This window comes from Bos javanicus, chromosome 4 (assembly GCF_032452875.1).
Source record: "Bos javanicus breed banteng chromosome 4, ARS-OSU_banteng_1.0, whole genome shotgun sequence".
In the NCBI taxonomy this organism is placed as follows: domain Eukaryota; kingdom Metazoa; phylum Chordata; class Mammalia; order Artiodactyla; family Bovidae; genus Bos; species Bos javanicus.
Window position 1 is genome coordinate 92,847,492 of NC_083871.1, and position 21,004 is coordinate 92,868,495.

The 21,004-nt window shown below is 57.0% G+C and overlaps 1 protein-coding gene across 1 annotated transcript in view; it reads left to right on the forward strand.

The window, feature by feature from the left end:
* The window catches only part of SND1 (staphylococcal nuclease and tudor domain containing 1), a 421,336-nt gene that overhangs the window by 396,506 nt on the left and 3,826 nt on the right, over window positions 1-21,004 (forward strand). The window contains exons 17-20 of the mRNA XM_061414616.1: window positions 10,426-10,614; window positions 15,575-15,716; window positions 19,271-19,394; window positions 20,255-20,324. Of these exons, the coding sequence (XP_061270600.1) occupies window positions 10,426-10,614; window positions 15,575-15,716; window positions 19,271-19,394; window positions 20,255-20,324 (525 nt within the window). The remainder of the gene's footprint in view (window positions 1-10,425; window positions 10,615-15,574; window positions 15,717-19,270; window positions 19,395-20,254; window positions 20,325-21,004) is intronic.

The following is a 21,004-nucleotide window of genomic DNA, read 5'->3' on the forward strand; positions in this document are numbered from 1 at the left end:
ATTAACTATGCCAGAGCCTGTGACTGTGTGGATCACAACAAACTGTGGAAAATTCTTGAAGAGATGGGAATACCAGACCACCTGACTTGCCTCCTGAGAAATCTGTGTGTAGGTCAAGAAGCAACAGTTAGAACTGGACATGGAACAACAGACTGGTTCCAAATAGGGAAAGGAGTACATCAAGACTCTATTGTCACCCTGCTCATTTAACTTATATGCAGAGTACATCATGTGAAATGTCGGGCTAGATGAAGCACAAGCTGGAATCAAGATTGCCGGGAGAAATATCAATAACCTCAGATAGGCAGATGACACCACCCTTATGGCAGAAAGCAAAGAGGAACTGAAGAGCCTCTTGATGAAAGTGAAAGAAGAGAGTGAAAAAGCTGGCTTAAAATTCAGCATTTAAAAAACTAAGATCATGACATCCAGTCCCATCACTTCATGGCAAGTGGATGGGAAAACAATGAAAACAGTGACACACTATTTTGGGGGTAACAATACCACCATAGGTGCTTTATAAAGGCAAAGTGTGGGTCTGCACAGAAATCCACGGTGGTTCAGGTCAAGCCTGAGAGTCTAGATCCGCAAAGCAGAGTACACCTGCCCCCGAGCAGACCTTGGCATCAGGAAGGTGTAAGGGCCTACAAAGGCGTAGCTGGCATTCAGATGTGACCCGATTTGGTTACCTTCGGGTCAGAGATTTGACAGCCTCATACAGTTCCTCCATGGGTCATGTGCATGCATGCTAAGTCGCTTCAGTCATGTCCAACTCTTTGCGACCCCACGGACTGCAACCCTCCAGGCTCCTCTGTCCATGGGATTCTCCAGGCAAGAATACTGGAGTGGGTTGCCATGCCCTCCTCCAGGGGATCTTCCCAACCCAGGGATCAAACCAGTGTCGCCTGCAGCTCTTGGATCGCAGGCAGATTCTTTACCACTGAGCCACCACAGGTCATACACTAATTTCTCCTGAGAAAAGAGGTCATTCGACTTCTCACCCCTAGTTCAGTCCCTGCAGGGCACAGGTACAGCCTCAGGGACTCCATCTGGGCTTGGGAGAACCCCATGTGGCCCAGACCAAGGGTTGGGGCTCCTTGTGCTATCTGGAGACTCCGGATGAAGAGCGGTCCTCACTGCTCTCTCTGGTAGGACCACTCTTTGCTGCATCACCGGAGCATGGGGAGAAGCTGGACCGTTCAGGTGCACCCCACTTTCAGAAGGACTTCCAAAGCCAGCCTCGAGCTCAGGAAGCCTGTGGGAAAGGATGCCAGTGGGGTGCCCTGCACAAGGGTAGGGCCCCCGATTCAGCCACACTCCCTGTGTGAACCTCAGGGAAGAGACAGTTAAATCGCCCTCCAGTCCACAGCCCCGGGTTTTCCTGGGAAGATGAACAGTCTGCTTTCCTTATTGTCTGCACCAAAGGAACAGATTGCATCAGTTTGTAAACCGTGTTACCGCTTGCAAAGTCCTGGAGTCAGCAGGTTTGCATTTCCCAGCAGACTGAGGGACGCTGATAGCCCTGGCTCCTCCTCTTTGCCTCAGGCATGACCAGGAAATGCCCCTGGCCCCCCACCTCTGGCATCCCACCCCTCACCCCTGAGGTATTCCAGGAGAGAGAGGAGGAAGCCCTGAGCTCCTAGCTGGGCCGTCTCACCCATTGCTCAGGCCAACCCTCAATTTCTAGGAGCTTCCTGCCCCCTGTGGCCACTGTGCCAACCCGGGCCTGATTTGCAGGCATTCCCAGGGCCTTGGCTTAGACCAAATGTCAGAAACGAGATTTTCCAGAGAACAGCTGGCGCTGTGGGTTGGGCTTGAATGCGTCATCTGGTCTGCAGGTGCTGAGGGGTTGGGTGGTAACGCACTGGTAGGGGCTGGAGCCTTGCTGCTCCAGGAGCACAGGGAAGTTTGGAATGGACCCTTGCCTGCCCCCTCACCACCCATGGCCCACGGTAATGCAGCCCAGGAGGCATTTCATAGGCACTGCCTCTGTGGCTCCCAGAGCGTTACATTATTAATGGCATCGTGTTAAAACGCTTATCATCTCTGAAAGACATCGCTGTGCACGCGTGGCTGCAAGTGGAGGGGACAAGTCGGCTGTGTTAAGCTGCTACTATATTAAGGTGAGGTGTCTCTTCAAGTTCACGGCTCCGGCGGCGGGAGCACATTACAGCAGTATGTATGGGGGACGGTAGCAGCCCCGGCTGGCAGCGTGGCTGCTGTGCGAGGCAGGAGAGGAGGCTCGGTGGCACTCAGATTGCTCTGGATTGCTACTCGCCTACCCTGCGGAAAGCTCTGTTTGGGATGCGTGGGTGGGGAAGAGCTGGAGTGCCTTTATTCCTCTCCTGCTCTCCACCTTCCCCTCTCTGCAGGCTCCTACTGGTTGCCTGCAGGGCCTCCCCGCCGGCCCTTCTCTCCCACGTAACCCCTTGTCTGTCTGCTCTCTCAGCGCCTCCCAGTCATGCCAGTGCACCACCAGTGCCGCCACCCCCAATCCCAGCTCATACCTTAGGAAGTTCTGAGCAGAGAAAACCTTACAGACCTGGTTCAGCACTCACTGACACGCGGAGCAACTGGAGAGGGATGCCCAGCCCAGAAGAGGCAGAGCGGGTCCCTGGATGGCTGTTTAGTCCAAGGATTTTGCTTTGCACCTCTAAGCCTTGTCCCCATCCAAGCCTCACTCCTCTCTTATTCCCAGTTCCAGGCTTGTTGCCGATGGCCTTGGGGTATTGAAAGCAGGGCTGGGACCAGCCAGCGTATGGGGAGGATGGCGGCTTCTGCCTATCACTGGGGCCCCTGAAGTCACCTCCCCAGAGGTAGCACTGTGCACTCCTGCTCTGCCTTTGGGAGGAACATGAAGCCAGCATCCCCTCCCCCGCCTTGTTTAGGAAGTCTTCCTTCCCTGATGCTCCAGGGCAGGGGTGCCCTGAGCTGCTGCCTACCTGGGATCACCTGTCCTGCCTGAGGCAGCCACCTCCCTAGGGGGAGGGAGCATCCCTGGCAGCTGTGTTCCAGGCGTTCCTTGGCCTCCCAGCCTCTGAGGCTGAGGCTCAGTGATTTCCTCTGCTGCCTTGGGCACTGCGCAGGAGAGAGGATGAGAGGCTCTTGGGAGAGACTACCTCTCTTCCGTTCTCCCAATACACAAAATGGGAAAGAGCAGTTATATGGGAGGGGAGACTCTCGCCACTCCTGCATTCTGCCAGAAATCCCCTCTGTGCTGTACCTCCTCGGGCTGCCCTGAGTCACCATCCAGAGCACGCCACCCCCAGCTGTGCATCCTCCCCGGTTCAGTATCTTCAAGTTCTCTTGCCCTGCTGGCTCTGTCGAAGCTAGCCTTTTTCATGGAGGCAGCCTCCAGCGCACTCCGCCCCCACCCTACCATGAAGAAGGCTACAGGAGGGGCCCTTGGTCTTCCCAGTGTCACCCCCAGACTCAGAGCCACTGGACATCCATCTTGGCTCCTGGAGCAGGAGAGGCTGGGCAGCCAAATGAAGCCCCCAGGCGGTTGGCATTTCCTCTGGTCTTCTAGCTGAGCTCGCGAGTGTTCTTCCCCAGACACACACGTTACTTTCAGAAAGCTGGTTGGCTGGGGAGGGCCTGGGCAAGTGAGTCGTCCTCTCTGTAAGAACATCAGCCCTGCCTGCCTTTCACTCTCTCACTTCTTGCACACCCACCCCCCTCACCTGGCTGGCCCCACATGGCTCCCCGGACCTCAACTGCCTGGAGTGGGAGAATGACTCAGCCCCCTCCGCCCACTTGATTGAAGCAGCTCCTGTGTTAAGAAGCTGGACAGAATCCAGACAAGGAAAGAAGGGGACCAGTTGGGGTGGTGGGGCAGGGATTGAGAATATGTTTGTGGCAGGGGCCAAGATAATCCAACCACTAGGAAAAGGGCTATGAGAAACAAAACGTGCTCGCTGCCACCTTCCCTCCCTGGGTTGGAAGCCTGCCCCCTGTCTCCTCTTTTCTCCTCTCTCTTTCTCCCCTTCCCCACTCTGCGCAGCCGCAGCCGGGAAGGGTGAGACCATAGCCCACCTGGGTGGGAACTGAGGTGTGTGCGCTGCCTGGGACAGGAGCACTTCCTCAGTAATTAGGAGACGCGCAAATTAACAGCCTGTGCCGTTTGTATTAATTTGGTAAATAAGCCAGAACAATTTCATTAGTGGCACATTAGTATGCTCGGGAGCAGGAGGACATTTCCCACTGTGAGGCAGCAGGGCCCTCTGGCTACCCCGGCCCACAGACAGCCCGGGACCAGTGGGTCTAGCTGCTTTCCCACTGGGTGTGGCTGGCCGGACCACACCCCCTGATTGGCCCTGTGGTGGAGAAAGATTCCCCACCGCAACCCCACCCCTGCCCACTCTGATTAACCACCTCTTCCCTCACCTAACTCTCTGAGTGAGAACCAAGGGAATTGAGCTCAGCCAAGCAGAGCTGCTGCTGGTTGCAACTAGCCTGACTGCTGTCAGCTGGCCCTGAGCTGAAGGAAGTGGATGCCGTTGTACATCACCAAAAACTCACGGTCAGAGTTAGGATTTGAGCCCAGGTCTGTCTGACCGCAGGATTCATGCTCTTTCTACCATGTCATGACCCAGTCAGTACACCCACTCTGGGGCAGATTTAAAGAACAAGCTTTGCTCCCAGTGGAGCTGACAGTCTGTGTGCATGCTGAGTTGCTTCAGTGTCCGACTGTTCGTGACCCCATGGACTGTAGCCCACATCAGGCTTCTCTGTCCATGGGATTGATTCTCCAGACAAAAATACTGGAGTGGGTTGCTGTGCCCTCCTCCAGGGAATCTTCCCAACCCAGGGATCAAACAGAGTCTCATGTCTCCTGCATTGGCAGGCAGGTTCTTTACCACTAGCACCATTTTAGCTGGTGAATAGGGACATTTTGAAATAACTGCTCCTCCCCAGGAAGTAAATAACTGAAGAAGCATTTGTGTGTCAAGCACCCTTTTAAGTGTTTAACATACTTACGTTGGCTCATTTAGTCATCAAAACACATCTTTTGAGATAGGTACTATCACAATTCCAAGGTAATTGACTCACCAGAAGTCAAGCAGGTGGTGAGTAAACATCTCTGCTCCAGAGGCCATGGTCTTAACCTCTGTGCTCTGCACTGGTCCCTGAGTGTCAGAGATATCCGGGCCAGGTGTTCAATTCACTGCAGGCCAAGGTTAGGGAAGCCGTCACAGGAAGGTGTTGAATCTGGAAGAGCTCAGCTCACAGGCCTAGTTCAGAACCACAAAATCGCGGCCCACTCTGCCAGCACTGGGAGCAGAGGCGAGAGATGCCGGCAGGTGAGCAGAGCGTCCAGGGTGCCCAGCGCAGCAGTTCCTTGGTGTCCTAGCTCCCGAGGGCCAGGTCTGCCCTTAGGCATCTAGGCTCCTGCTTCTGTCTTAACTAGAGTTATCACAAAGCCACCCCCTCCACGTGGCACCCCCTTCCCATAGCCTCTCCTCCCCCCATCTCCATGTGTTCCTAGGTCCCAGCATTTGGCTTCAGTATGAGCGTTGAGGATGGGGAATGAGGGAAGCCATCATCTGTCCCTTGCTGACATTGCTTGTGTCCACATGTACCCTTGAGCCCCTCAAGGCTATTATCAGCCCACCTGTGTACACACCAAATGCCCACATGAAGTGCTGTGGCAGCCCATGGTGATCACCCAAGGCCTTACCTCCCTGATGTCAGTGCCACTGCAGGAAGCCTCCCAAGCCACTGGACAGAGTCCAGGTCTCTTCATGAAACATCTCTTCCAAGATGCCGAAGAGACAGGCAGCCACGTTGTATAGTGCTTCTCACTTTACACCGCACTTCATGAGTAGTATCTCACTAACACTTGGGGTAGCCAGAAAGAGACCAAAAGAGGTTTCTTGTGCACTTGACAAGAAAAAGCCTCCCCTAATTCCTGTCTGCAGTTGGAGGCAACTTGCAGGAAATTTCTGCCAATAGTCTGTATCAGTTCAGTTCAGTTCAGTCGTGTCCAACTCTTTGCAGCCCCATGAATTGCAGCACACCAGGCCTCCCTGTCCATCACCAACTCCCAGAGTTCACTCAAACTCTGTATACTGGCAATCAAACCGGTCAGTCCTAAAGGAAATCAACCCTGAATATTCACCGGAAGGACTGATGCTGAAGCTGAATCTCCAGTGCTTTGGCCGCCTGACGGAAAGAGCCGACTCATTGGAAAAGACCCTGATGCTGGGAAGGATTGAAGGCGGGAGGAGAAGGATGAGATGCTTGGATGGCATCACCAACTCAATGGACATGAACTTGAGCAAACTTCAGGAGATAGTGAAGGACAGGGAAGCCTGGCATGTTGCAAAGAGTTGGACACGATTTAGCAACTGAACAGCTACAACATCTGTATATGGTAAATCCTAATTATAAGTGAGCCCATATTTGTGAGTTCACTCACTCGCTGAAATTTGTTACCTGTCAGTACCCCTGCGACTTTTTGGATCATTTGTGAACGTGCACAGAGCAGCGAGTCTCCCAGGGAGTACATTCCCAGCTGAGGCTGCAGCTCTCATCCTACAGACAAACGTCCTACTCATGGTCTGCTTAGCACCGAGGTTTTCAGGGTTTCTGCACTTTATGTTGTAGTTAAAAATGGCCTCCACGCATAGCGCTGAAGTGCTGTCTAGTTTCCTGAGTACGGGACAGCTGCGATGTGCCTTAAGGAGAAAACCCATGTGTTAGATAAGCTTTATTCAGGCTTGAGTGACAGCGCTCTTGGCTGTGAGTTCAATGTTAATGAATCATCAATATGTATTAAATATGGTATCTTTAAACAGAAACATCATCGAAGCAGGTTATGTATTGATAAGTTGATAGAAATGTAACTGGAGTCTTGTAGGAACCTAACCCTGTGTTTCCCCAGGAGGCAGTGGTTCAGGATTCCCTAATTCCTTGTTCATAGTAACTTTATAGCGATAAGTATCACAGATAACTAGAGAGAGAGAGAAAGTATGTATATATTTTTTTAATTAGAAAAATACCAGAAATTTGATGAGTCTTAAGATTGAGTCTTAAAGTTGAATAGAGAAATGGAGCTTTTACAGATATGAAGAGCTGAAAGTGTTAGTTGCTCAGTCCTGTCCAACTCTTTGTGACCCCATGGACTGTAGCCTACCAGGCCCTTCTTGTCCATGGAATTCTCCAGGCAAGAAAACTGGAGTGGGTCACCATTTCCTTCTCCAGGGGATCTTCCTGATCCAGGGATTGAACCTGGGTCTCCTGCATTGCAGGCAGATTCTTTACTGCTTGAGCCACCAGGGAAGCCCGTCATAGATATGGACCCATGTAATTTTATAGTCAAGTAACAAATTCTCAGCAGTGAGTGTGAAAGAGAGACATGATGAAAGATGAACATGTAGACCAACCTGGGAGTGCCCACTGCACCCTCTGTTTGCTCCCTGTGTAGAATCAAGACTTCACCCTGAACCGTCTGCCCATCTAGGCTGGGGCATGTCCAGCAAGGCCAGAAGCCCAGAGACCTAGGTGCAGCAGGAACACTGGCCCAGCCCCAACCCTCCTCTAAGACCAGCCTACCTTCCCTAAAGCCCCATTGTTTGACTGAGAAATTACTGTGGTGGCAGCAGCCGTAATAAAAGGAGAAGCGGGGACCCACAGGCGACAGCTTTATCTCTCCCTCTACAGCCCAAGATGGATTGGGCAGCAGCACGGTGCCCAAGGCCAGAGATTTCTTTCCTCTGCGGCCGGCTGGGACCAGGGGCTTGTCAAGCCCAAGTTAGCGTATCGATTGCCAGCAGGGAGAGGCGGGGTACGTGTGAAGCCAGGGCTCACCTGCCAAGAGAGCCTGGCTGCTCCCCAGCAGTGTTGGCCCCAGATGTGGCTGCTTAGTCACTCGCTGGCGTCTCCCCCGGCAGGAGCCTTGAGAGGTCGGCATCTGGTTTGTGGCCTCAGAGAGTGAGGTGTGAATTAGAGGTTTGCGAGTAGGGTCTGAGCCTGAGCGCCTGACAGGAGAGACGGATTGTACCTGTCTGGTCATCTCTGCAGCTCATGTCTCGGAGGCTCTTACCTCCACCGCAGGAATCTGGTGTGAGAGGAAGCCACGGGCTTCTCGTCACAGCTGCAGCGGCCCACCACGGGCCTGGGGGCTGGAGGGAGGTCTCGTGCTTGATCAGGGCAGCCATCCTGTCTTTAGGAAAAGGACACCTGGCAACGAACACAGTGGAAGAAGACAAGAGGTGCTGGCGTGGGCATGAGGAGGGGTCTCAGGAGCCCCGAAATGCAGAGGAGCCCCATGGATGGGTGGTAGGAGCCAGCGTCGGCACCTCCACTCTACCCATTGTCTCATGAGCCCCCAAACACTCCTCCCAGAAGTCGTCTGGGATCCGCCGCCGCTTGATCGTAGCATGCTTGATAAAGCGCAGCAAACGAAGCAGAGGTGGTCTTCCCATGCATTCTCCTTCCATCCCTGTTCTCGTCTGAGTCCCACAAGCCTGCAGCCTCTTCCTCCACCATTAGCCCTCCCGCTGTCGGCCGCCCAGTGCTCCGGCACCCAGGGCGTTTGCAGGGTGGCAGAGGGCTCTTCGGGCAGTTTGCCGCTCACTCGGGTGAATTCACTGGCTGGCGAGCTCTTGAGGCACCTGTGCTTTATCGTGTACCGTTTTGCCCACCTGTTCTCTGCCACACACACAGGTCCTCCCAGCGAATTAATTGCCGGGATTAGAGGAAAGGGGAAACCAGTTTTACCATCTACGGTTGTGGGTCCTCCCTTCCTCCAGCCCTCAGCAGCGTGGTGCCCGTGTGGGGTGGACACCACCCAACAGAGCCCGGCACTCCCACCCTGGCTCCACCAGGGAGGGGCACGGTCCAGGGTCCTGAATGGTGGAGGGAGCTGGCCTTAACCCAGTGGACAGTGTGTGGGGGGGATCGGGGAGGAGGTCAGGGGTGTGACTGGAGGAAGGATGCTCTTGAGACAGGGCTGTGGGGAGAGAAGGGGAGGCGCCAAGGAGGCAGTGGAGAAAGAAGGCAAGCAGGGCAGCCTGGCCTCTGCTCTCAGCTCTGCCCATTTCTGGCCCCACTGCCCCTGTGTCTGTTTCCCCACTAACAAAACCAAGTTGGGTTGGATGAGTATAATACCTTCTTCTCCTGGCTCTAATAAACTCTTCGTATCCCCTTCTACAGTACACCCCCACTTCAGGCATTGTTGAACTTGCATTCCACCTGAAAGGGTCACGGGGGGCTTCGTGTAGGAAGGTGTTCACGAATAGGAAGAACACCTGGCGGAGTCCTAACTGCCGGGAGAGGTGCTGGGGATGCGACTCCCTATAAGGAAACAGAGGCCGCTTGGGTGCATGGAGGGAGGGCAGAGCAGGGCCAAAGAGCAAGACCAGGAAGCTGGGACCCCAGCTCTTCCTGTTCATGTCCTCTGCAGCTGCCACTGGCTCTGGCCCAGGCTTCAGAGAACTCCCAGGTATTTAGACACTCATTTTATTGCTTAATCGAGCTTGAAGCCGTTTAAATGAATACAAGTTTTTACGTTTGGCAGTGAAGGCTTTTACAGGCCCCTTTAGCAGGGGAAGAGGTTGGAAGAGAAGCCGAGAAGGAATTTCTCTTGGGCCACTGCCTTCATGAGGTGGAGTGGCATCCATGCTAGGTCGGGGGTCCTGGTTCTCGGGGAGCCCTCAGGGGAGGAGGCCTGGGAGTCCCTGGGCTCTGCAGGGATCCTGCCGGCTCTGGGGATCAGCCAGTGTGCTCGGCCCCGAAGTCAGGGCTGATGGCAGTGAGCACACCCCTACAAAGGGGTAACCCTGCAGCTGGAATCACCCCCTAACTGCACCTGCCTCAGTGTACCTTCTGCCCACTGTCCCCTTCCCTCCTCTCCTCACCTGGCTCTCATCCCACTGCTTTTATTGCCTTCATTAAGCATGACTTCATTCAGCTCTTCCAGGAAGAACACAGGTTCTCCCCTCCTCGGGGATTGCCTTGCTCTCCACTTCCACCCAAGGCTTGCCTGTCTTCCTAGCAGAGCTGGGGCTCAGTGGGTGCTGGAGAGGAGTGGGTGTTGCCTTACTCACCCCTGACCTTTAGCTGTATACACACACAAACACACACACAGCTCACTTAAAGCTGAGGAGAGTCAAGTCTTCCCTAGTAGCTCTCTGCCAAGAGGAAGGGGAAGGGATTTGAGGAGAGGGGAGTTCTGAAGTTGCTTTGTCAGTGACATATCTATCAATGGTGATTCTGGGGTGCAAGAAGCTGAAAAGCATAGACCAGCTCACAGCACCGAGGGGTAGAGTTCTCAGAGGCTCTCACCAGCTCACACTCTCACTCACCATTCCAGCTGTTCCTGTCCATGGAGTGACCATGGTGGCAGTGGCCCCGGGGCCTCTCTCCCCTGCCCACCCCAGGCTCCCGCTGCTAGCTGACACCCCCGTTTCTGCTCCCTAGGTAGAGGTGGAGGTGGAGAGCATGGACAAGGCCGGCAACTTCATCGGCTGGCTGCACATCGACGGCGCCAACCTGTCCGTCTTGCTGGTGGAGCACGCGCTCTCCAAGGTCCACTTCACCGCCGAGCGCAGCGCCTACTACAAATCCCTGCTGTCTGCCGAGGAGGCCGCCAAGCAGAAGAAGGAGAAGGTGAGCTGTGGAACGGGGCCTGGCGGGAAGGAGCGGCTGCCCTCTCTCTCCCTCCCTTCCCGCCGCACCAGCACTGCTGCCTGCATACAACAGAGTGCTTCTGTCCCCCCGTCCACTGAGTGACTCCAGCTGGTGTTGGTGTCAGACCCCACGTCAGCAACCCCACGCTGAGGCGGGCCCCGGACCCTCTCTGAGCACCCCTGTCCACCACCCCGGCCCTGCTGGGCCTGGCACCGGAAGCTGCCTAGACAGTGACCTTGGAGCCAGGGTCACCCGCGACCAGAGGCCTTCCTTCCCCTGCCCTGACCCTCCAGTGCTCTCGGAGGGGCCGGGTGGCCTGCACCCCACGTCTGAATTTCCTTCACATTGCCCTGCAGGGAAGCCCATTTTGGAAGCTGCCCCGGGAGATGCATAAAGCTGTTAGGACAGCAGATTTACAGCCCATCAGTCTGTGCAGACACTGCATTGAAGAGACAAGGGGGGTGGGTCGGAAAGCAGCTTTTGGAAACAAATGGACGATTAAGGAACCCAGCGGCTTGGTGATGGGAGCTGGGCTCGGCAGCCCCCTGCCCCTACCCCCACAGCCTGTCGCCACTGACTTACAGCTCAGCCCCGATAATGGGGATAAATCAGCCGGCCACCAATTTGTCAGGGCTTCTCGGAGCTTGAGGAGGATTTCATGGGACAGCCGTGCTGAGCCATAAATTTGTTCCAGGAATAAATGTTTCCTTCCCCATGGGGCAGCCATCTGGCTTACAACTAGCCTCTCAGAGCCAAGGCCCAGACACCTGCCAAAAGGAGTGGGGGGCCCCGGGGCCCAGAAGCCTCCGGCTCCTCCCACCTCTCCTCTGAGAGAGCATCACACTTTCCCCAGGGGCCAGGTGCCGGAGGACTTCTGGGATCTCTGTGTCTCTTAGTCTCATCCCCTAGGGATTAGGACAGGTGATCGACCCTACTAGAGCTGGAAGGACTCCAGGGAGAGGTGGCTCCAAAAGCCAAGACAGGTGGAAGAGACTGCCCACATCTTGGAGGGCGAGCAGGCCACCATGGGGCCTCCGGGGAGGATTCCACTTCTGTCCCAGTTCTGCTTCCATTACAGCTCCCATTATAGCCTGTCTTCCTAGAGTGATGGGGAAGCAGGCAGCCTCGGCTCCTACAGCAGAGGCACTTCCTCTTGGGTTTTCTTTCTGTGACAGCTGAACTTAAGACTGGACACCCCCTGTGTCCTCTGCTCGCTTCAGGGAATGGAGGAGAGGGGGTGCAGAGGTGGAACGAGTTAACAGCTGCGGGACACTTCAGCAAGCACCCACCTATAAGGCCCAGGTTCTGAAAGTATCTCTGCCCCCTGGCCCTGCTCCCTGAGCCTGGAAGCCATCTCTTCAGATCTGAGTAGCCTTCTGCCGTCTGAGAGTAGAGACCCCAGAGGGACTGAGGAGGGGACAGAGAAGGGAGTCTGGCCAAAGCGTGGCCCCTTGCATAGGTGCTGAGCCAGGCATCACTATTTACTACGTAGTGGATTTGTTTGGAAGAACCCAAGTCATCATTTCTCTGGTGCCACGTGATGGTGCTGAGGAGTAATTACCATGATTAATTACTTACACAGGCTGCGTGCTTTTATTCCAGTCCAATTAAAATGCAGCACACCACTCTCAGTGCGAGGGCCCGCCCGCCTCCAGGGGCCCTCCTGCACATCCCCTCCTCCTTGAGGCCTGGGGGAACTTAGCCTGACCTCCCTCCTCCTGGTGGGGCTGCTCTCCGGGAACAGTGTAGGCAGAGCCTTGCAGCAGTCCTCTGAGTTAGCTGGACTCAGGCGGGAGAATCTGGGGGTCAGCTGGGGAGCAGTAAACTTGGTGTCTGAGGTGTCCCCAGGATCCCCAGCCTTGCCCCGCTGGTGACCCCGTGAGAGCTGCCTTAGCTGTCGAGAGATAGGCGCATCTGGGGTTAAGAGATTATCATGGTCCCTGTGGGCTGAGGAAGCTAATACCGAGAGATTTTGTGAGACCAGGGCACACAGAAGTCTTGGGTGGGTGTGATTATGTGCATGTGAGCAGGTCTGAATGGGGAGCCCCAGCAATGCTGTGTTCCCCACTCTGAGAATTTAGCTGCCTAGTTGCAAGGCCTGATCCCCCTGTACCTTGCTGTCTTCTCTCCTTATTGAAGAGGCCAGTCTGTAGGAAGCTGGTTGCAGGGTTCCCCCTCCCTGTCCTCGGGATCCTGGGCAGGTCTGAGGGCCAGAGAGGGAGCCTCAGATGGCAGCTGTCTGTCCCCCATACCCCCTGCCCCACTCATACCTTGGCAGGGCCCTTGACAGGCCTGGATTGGCCATCGATTGGCTTTATTGAGCTTAGCTTCCCCACTGTGGGCTTGCAGGCCTCCACTACCCTGGCTGCATGCCAGCCCCACCTCTGGAGCCTCCTGAGCAGCGGTATTAAATAGGATTTAGAAAGGAAAGGTTCCATGCAGTGAAACCTCGGTCCACATGGCCCGCAGCCTGCCAGGAGGAGGACCTGGGGCTCCCCTGGGAGGAAGTGCAGAGAAGGCGTGGTGGAGGGGTGCAAGGTGAGGACAGAAGAGACTCCCTCTCCTCTGCTGCTAAGCTGGCCCCGGGGTGCAGGGGATCTGAGCAGGACAGGAAGTGGCTGACCCAGCAGTGCGGAGCAGAGGAGGGAGGGGGCTCCCTGCCCACTGCCCCCCTGGATCTGTAGCCAGGGCCACCAAGGGGTCACAGAGGGTGTCTGGCTGACGTGTGAGCCCCTCCTTGCCCAGGTTCTGCAGAGGGACAACTGCAGTCAGTGTGGGCCCAGCTCGCCCTTGTTCTGAGGGTGGGGACCTGCCCTCCAGCTGACTGACTCCTTCCCACCACAAAGCCACCTGCGGGGACCCCGCAGGGCTCTGTGACTGAGGGCCAAGCCCACTCTCTCTTAGAAATGGGGCGCTCTGTCTGAGGAGCAGCTCTGCCTCTTCTGGCCTTGGGCAGCCTCAGGCTTCCAGTGTCCTCTGCTCCCCGCCTGCCCGCTGCCCTGTGAGCTCTGGGACCCCATAGGACTGGCCTGTCTCTGCCTCCTGGTAGGAAGGGGCCCGAGGGCCACCCTGAGGCTCTGTCTGCATCATCCCTGACCTCCACCCCACTGGCCCCTGGACCTGCCAGGGAAGACGCCCTACCTTCTCTCTGGAAGGAAACCTGACGCTGTCGCCTGAGGCACCTTGGCTTGAGAAGTTTCTACTCTCAGCCTGTCAGTCTGTTCCCATTCTGTCCACTAGGCAGAGGAGCCTCCCTCCCCTGCAGCCGAGGCAAGTGGGGTGGAGTTAGGATGGGGGCCAGCTCAGGAGCCAGCGCAGGGGCCCGGGAAAGGCAGGGAACAGGAGCGGAGGGAGGCCCTGACTTGGTCTGCAGTGGTAAGGGCGCAGTCTGGAGAGTGGTGCTGGCGGGGCTGCCACAGAGCACAGACTGCTGGGCCAGGAATGCCGCTGACGACGTCTCCGCCACTCCCGGGCAGCCTCCCCACCAGGCTCAGAAAGTCCCTGTTGCTCATTCCAGTTCCCGGGGCCCAGGCCTCTCTTTCCAGTGGAAGGACACGCAGTCGTACCACGTTAGAGGCAGGAGCATAGTTTTACGGGTGTGGCCCAAAGTGGTTCAGTCATTCCAGCTTGCATCTGCTTCTTGGTGCACCGCCCCACCATGCCCCAGGAGTCTGTGTGTAGCAGAAGGGTCACGTGGTCCAACTACCACCTCTTGCAGGGGAAGAAAAGGAGACTCAGAGAAGGCATGTGACTTGACCGAGGTCACACAGCAAATTAAAGGGGAAAATGAAAGGACCGGAGTCCACAACTCCCACCTATGACTTTTCCCGCTGTTCATTGCTGCCTTTTGTGTTCAGGGGCCCAGGCGATGCCAAAATTCGCCTTGAAGGACCCTAGGGCCCACCCCGCTGTGTTCAAATCCTGGTTCTGCCACGTCTAGCAAACCTGTGTGCCTCGGTTTCTCCGTTTGTGAAATTGGGGGTAATGTTGATCCCTTTTGAAAAGGTTGTTGTGAGGATTAGATGACCTAGTACTTGGGTAGTGTTTAGTGTGGCCCCTAGTGAGCATGTAAGGTTTGGGCTAAGAACTTCTGTCACGACCCACCCGAGTCCTGTGTGTGTGTGTCTTTGGGACCCAGCGTGTGGTCCAGTCCCCCAGACTCCCCAGCCTGTTTCCGCCGCCCAGCTGGAAGGCCATCTCCCTCCCCTGCTCTGACAGGCCTCACTACTGGGATAATCTCCTGGCCACGGGATTGGACTTGACGCGCTGTCACCCCGCATCAGCTTCTGAGCACTGCAGCCCTGACAGTGCAGGGCTGGGGGAGGGAGGGAGCGGGAAGGGTGAAGGGCAGCAGCCGGCTTCCGAGCCGGGGTCAGAGCAGCCTCCTTGAGGTGCAGAGGACAGGCACCCTCGCACAGTGGCGGCCCTCCCCTCCGCAGCCCAGCACCGTCGCTTGGAGAGCCTCAGGAGTGCCCGCGGCCCTGTGACGGTGGGAGGGCCTGGGGAGTTCAGTGACCCTCACAAGGGGTGTGAGGGAAGGAGATGGGGACTGGGCAGCACCACAGGGCCAAGGGTCTCACACGCCTGACGTGCGTGGGAGTCGCTGGGAGTCTTGAGTTTTGATTCCCTTTCCTGGGACCCTTAGAGCACATCCTGATGGGCAGGCCGGGGGGTGGGGTGGGGGTGGTGGGTACCCTGGCACCTTCGTTCCCAGGAAGATCCCCAGTTGTTCCAGACACCTCAGAGTTTGGGAACTACTGGACTGGAAGTTCCCCCACCCCGACCTCGGTGCTCCAGAGGCTCAGACCAGCATGATGCAACGTCGCCCCCACACTCGCCCCCAGGGCAGTGGTCCCCCATCCCCAGAGCCCCTTTCCTGGCGTCCTTTCTGACTTCACTTCTGAACCCCTCGCCTCCCCTCTGTTGACCACACGTGCAGGTCTGGGCCCACTACGAGGAGCAGCCGGTGGAGGAGTTGATGCCCGTGCTGGAGGAGAAGGAGCGCTCGGCCAGCTACAAGCCGGTGTTCGTGACGGAGATCACCGACGACCTGCACTTCTATGTGCAGGACGTGGAGACAGGTGAGCGCACACCCGCCCCGATTCCACCACCTCTCGGCTCCTGGCACAGGGCCGGCCCACCTCAGGGCCCCCCTGTTCGGGCAGGGGGCGGGACCCAGGCTTCCAGGGGCCTCCCGGCATAGCTTGCGGCTGCTGCCCACCTCCCAGGCCCCTGGGCGGCGCTCTGGGCCCGAGGTCATATTCTCAGCCGCAATAGGGCCGGCAAGGCTGAGCAGTCCTCTGAGGACTGGTGAGGTCACCAGTCCTGTCTGGGTGGTGCTCTGATACTCTTAGGTCATTGTTTTCCTCCCAGACACCCCTGGCGGGGCCGGGCAGGAGGATTGTGCCCTCGGAGCTCGTCAGGAAGCAATGGACAGATTGTCTCCATGTGGCCAGGAAGTGCATGCTGGTTCTGCTCAGCGCCTCTGCCCCTCAGCCTCCCCGGGGAGGGCAGGGTGCGGGGAGCCAGGGCTTGTCTCTGCTGGGGTTTTTCCTCCAGAAGTTCCTGTAAGCCCCGAGTGGTAACCAGTTGCCATGGAAACAGGCGGCGCTCTAGGGGAAGTCATCCCCAGGAAGTCTTTCTGAAGGACCCTCTTTCTCCATCTTCCCTCTTCCTCCTGCCCTCCAATGCTGTGCACTGAGGCCAGGGTCTTCTCCCCGCCGTGCCCCCCCGCCCCCTGCCCTCAGCAGAGAGCTCAGGTTTCCAGAGGAGAGAGGGCAGCAGAGCCAGCTCTCACAGCAACTGCAATGGGGCCCCTCTGGCCCAGCTTCCACCTCCACTCCCTTTGCTCTGTCCATCCTGACCTCCCACCTCTCATTTGTCACCCTGTGCAGGGAAACATTTTAGTTGAGATCAGAGGAGAAAGCTCTTTAAGCTACTTCTCGGTGGAGGAAACCAGGTCTTTTCAAGGGGGAGGGGGCGGGAGATGTCAGTGACATGGAGGCAGCCCCATGGGTGGCAGGGCTGTCCCTGCCCTCCTCAGCGCCACCCCCAGGCCCACTCCAGATGGTAAGCAAGCTCGTGTCAGCCACTTCCCCACTAACGATACTGCCCAGGCAGTTGTGTTTGTGGCAGTGTCATTTCCCCAGGGAAACTGACCATTCTGAGCCTTGGGCTGGCTGGGCCCAAGAGGGGAGCAGAGCCAGGCAGGGGCTGAGATGAGCTGCTGAGCCTGGGTTAGGTTCTCTCGTGGTCAGCAGCATTCCTGGTGAGAGGGGCCTGGCCACTGCCTGGGGAATGAAGCCAGAAGATCTCCAGGTCTGAAAGGTGGCCCAGGTAGGAATGAGAGCTACTCCTGAGCCCAGAAGCTGGCAAGAAGGCCCTCCAGGAGCTTGTGGAAAGGGAACTCAAAGGAGACCCTGCCCAGGGAACCCCGGCTCCCAGGCAGGCTGCACCTGGCCTCTGGGTCCTGCCAGGTAGGACTCATTTTGAGTACGAACAGGTGCTGGGGTCTCCAGAGGGCAGAGCCTGAGGCAGAGTTCAAGGCCTTTGCCACGTAGTCTCTGTCATCTCAGAGGCTTCCTGTATCGGTTCTGCACCCTGCCTGGCTGTCAGTGACAGCTCTCGGAAGCCAGGACACTGCACCAAGTGGCAGCCAAGGCAGATAACAAGGAGAAAAAGGGAACTTGGGGGGAACCACGTATTGTTGGAAGATTGGAGGAGCAAGTGACATGCTGTGTGGCACGCCACCTGGATGGCTGTGAGCTCCAGAGAAAACCCTGAAGTGAAGTGAAGTCGCTCAGTTGTGTCCGACTCTTTGCGACCCCACGGACTGTAGCCTACCAGGCTTCTCAGTCCATGGGATTTTCCAGGCAAGAGTACTGGAGTGGGTTGCCATTTCCTTCTCCAGCGGATCTTCCCAACCCAGGGATCGATCCTGGGTCTCCCACATTGGACGCAGATGCTTTACCGACTGGGCCACCAGGGAAGCCCAGAGAAAACCCTGCCCTCCATCAAATCCATGAACAGGAACCTGGGCATACACAGCCTCCCTCTCCTGAAACCCTTGGTGCCTCTGGGAGGCAGGGACATCCTCTGGCCCTTTTTCCCTTCTCTTAATTAAAGCCCACCTTCGGGAAGGATCTGGTGAAGTAATGAATGCATTGCCATTGGCCCACGTGACCAACCAGCCTCTGTGTAAGGACCTCCCAGAGGGCTCTGCCTATTTGCAGAGCTGTTGCCTTGGAGCAAAATAATAATAATAATAGAGCAAGTATAACAAGATCTCATCTGTGTAGAGGAGGCTTCTAAGTCCCTGAAATTTTACTGTCTGGGCAAGAAATGCAGGTGCAGGAGAACAGAGGGTTTACTGCCAGGCAGGGGGAGGGCAGCTGCTTCTAAAAAGTCCCTGAAACCGTCTTGTGAAGGCCAGGGCAGGGCCCGAGTGTGGATAGGCACAAACCTGCAGATCCCTCTTCAACACAGTGCAGTTACCAAGCACCCCGCATGGCCGGAGCTTTACTGGGTCTCAAGAGAAGCAGCAGAACCAAGTGAGCTATGGTCTGTGCCCTGAAGGAGCTCACGGTGCAGTGGCAGAAACATAAACCAGACAGGGAATGGATAAGGCCCACTGTGACAAGTGTACTGATGGCTAACATGCGTCAGGCTGCTGTAACAGGGCGGCCTGGGCCCTGAGGGTGGGGGAGGAATCCTTCACTCCCACCACACACACCCCCGCCCCAGCACCCTCCCCCTGGAAATGAAGCGGGTGGGAAAAGGCCAGGTGTAGAGCCTGAATCAGAGCCAGAGGGACATAAAGGAGAAGCTACTGGGACTGACGCGTAGCAAGAGGGTGGTGACGGGATGCGGCAGGAGGGGCCCTGAGAAGACCTTGGGGTTGCCACACCCAGGAACAGACAGACAGCCGCCAGGTGGATGACCCAGGGAGAATGGTTCAGGAAAGAAAAGGCAAGGAAGGGGTCCCGCCCCACCCCGTGGAGGAGGGCAGTGAGTTGGCTGGGAGGGTGGAACCACTGGCAGCGCTTGGAGGCTCAGTTCCGCACGTGTCTCTAGATGCGTCATGTCAGGGCAGCCACATCTGAATAGACTGAGACTGGGCCCTGCTCCTGGAATTGCTCCAGTCTTTCACAGCCCAGATTCTGAGGTCCTTTCCTTGTGCAGGGTCGTAGGGGGCCCCCTCCTTCAGCTCCACTTTTGTCCCTGGGAGACTTGGCAGAGAGTGGCTACTGTCCATCACCACTTCTGTGGCCCAGGCCAGGGCCAGCCCTGGTAGGAATGGAGAAGGCAGGTTGGCCTGGGCCTTGCCTGGTGTCCACTCACTTTCTCCACCTCCTAAACCAAAGCCCAGGAACATTCCCTGCGCATCCCCAGGGACAGCCAAGACTGGAAGGCTGGGTACCTCTTAGGCCTGAAATGTCTGCAGAATATCGTGAACCTCCTCAAGCAGGGACCAAAGAGAACTTCCCTGCAGGATGGAGGCAAGCCAGTGCTGTGGGCACCCTGCGACAGTCCACATCCTTCCCACTCCCCAGGCTCGTCTTCCACCCAGCCCCATCTAGAGATGAGGCTCCAGGGAACGTGGCACCCAGGTCTCACTCCCTCTTCCTCCCCACAGGCACCCAGCTGGAGAAGCTGATGGAGAACATGCGCAATGACATTGCTAGCCACCCTCCCGTCGAGGGCTCCTACGCCCCCCGCCGGGGCGAATTCTGCATCGCCAAATTCGTAGACGGAGAATGGTAAGCCACCTGGACCCGAGCAAGGCAGAGTCTTAAGCAGGAGCAGGAGGAGGTCTGTCTCCAGGGCACCAGTCTGCAGAAGCGCCAGCCAGACTTGAGGCATTCGCCCTATCGGCCTGCTTTCCACTGAGTGGTCGCTCTTGACCTTGGTCAGCTCTCCAGAGTGGTCCTCTATGTTGCCCATTTGCAACCTGCAGTGTAACCCACAGTTTTTCTGCAGTCGGCCTCTAGGGCACAGGAGTATCCCTCCTCCTCTCTCCTGGGATCTTCTGTTGGGGGTGCCCTGGCTGGCTGCAGCTCTCCAGCACCCCGTCACCCCGCACAGGAAAGACGATGTCAGGAGGGGGCAGGGGTGGTGAGGGGGTCGCTGGTTCCTGTGAGCCCAGACCAGCCACCACCCTCCACCCCAGCCGTCTGGTACAGGAGAAGCAGCACCCCCGGGCTGCAGGAAGGTCACTTATGTCTGACCTACCAAGGGTAGGGCCCATGGCCTTCCCAGGGCGACCAAGTGACTTGGATGCGTTCCCTGCTGCGGCCTCCCAGACAGATCTGCCGGCTAATTACAGCTGCTGTTTAGTGTGCTGGGTTTAAACAGCAGACATCAATCTAGTCATTAGTCTTGTTGCTTTATGCCCCAAGGACACATTAATCTGCTCCACATGCTCCCCTCTCCCTCCCTCTGCTCCCAGCTATGCTCTGATTCCATTAGATGGGGTCCTGGTAGAGTCTGAAAACTGGCCCCCTGTGACACCCATGGGTGTTCATTCTGAGCCCTGGGCAGGGAAACACTGCACCCCCTGGCCTGCCATCGCTGAGGCTCCGGGGATGTCCCTTGAGCTCTGCCCTTGATGCCATTGCAGGTACCGCGCCCGAGTGGAGAAAGTCGAGTCTCCTGCCAAAGTACACGTCTTCTACATTGACTACGGCAACGTGAGTGTGGGGTCGGAGGTGGGCGAGCAGCACAGGAGGGGCCCCTCAATACACCGGCCCCTAGGTCAAGCCCATCTGAGCTTTAGACCTCCCCTCCCTCCCTGACAGATGGAGACCCTGTGGGCCTCTCTGCTGCTCGTCCTGAGAGACTGGGCAACACCAGCGTCTCTGCTCAGAGGCCTGTGAGCACTGAGCGGTCTCCTGTCCAGGCCCAGTCACAGCCCCGATTTCTCTCCTGCCCAGACTCTAAAGAGGGGGCCATGAAGTCCTGGCCCTGTACACCCCATCTCCTGGTCCACAAGGTGCCTGGGTGCTGATCCCCAGAGCATCCCAAACCAGGCTTGCTGAGGAGGGACTGGTATCCCCAGGAGAAATGCCCCTTGGACTGGGCCCGGGAGTGTGTTGACCATCCCCCACAGCAAGCAGGAGAGAAAGCTGTCCTTCAGAGCCATGCCGCTCCTGAGGACTGGTGTGGGGAGGCCCGCGAATAGAAAACCCAGAGCAGAGCCATGCTCCCAGCCCACCACCCAGGAGTACACAGGAGAGGGTCTTACCAACTGGGTTGCCCTGCACACCTGGGCCAGGACCCTGATCTTAGAGTACTCTCCCAGCCCCGCCCTAGCCTGTGGGAAGGCATTGGGAAAAGTGGAGGCAGCAGTGAGAGCCCAGTGATCAGGTGG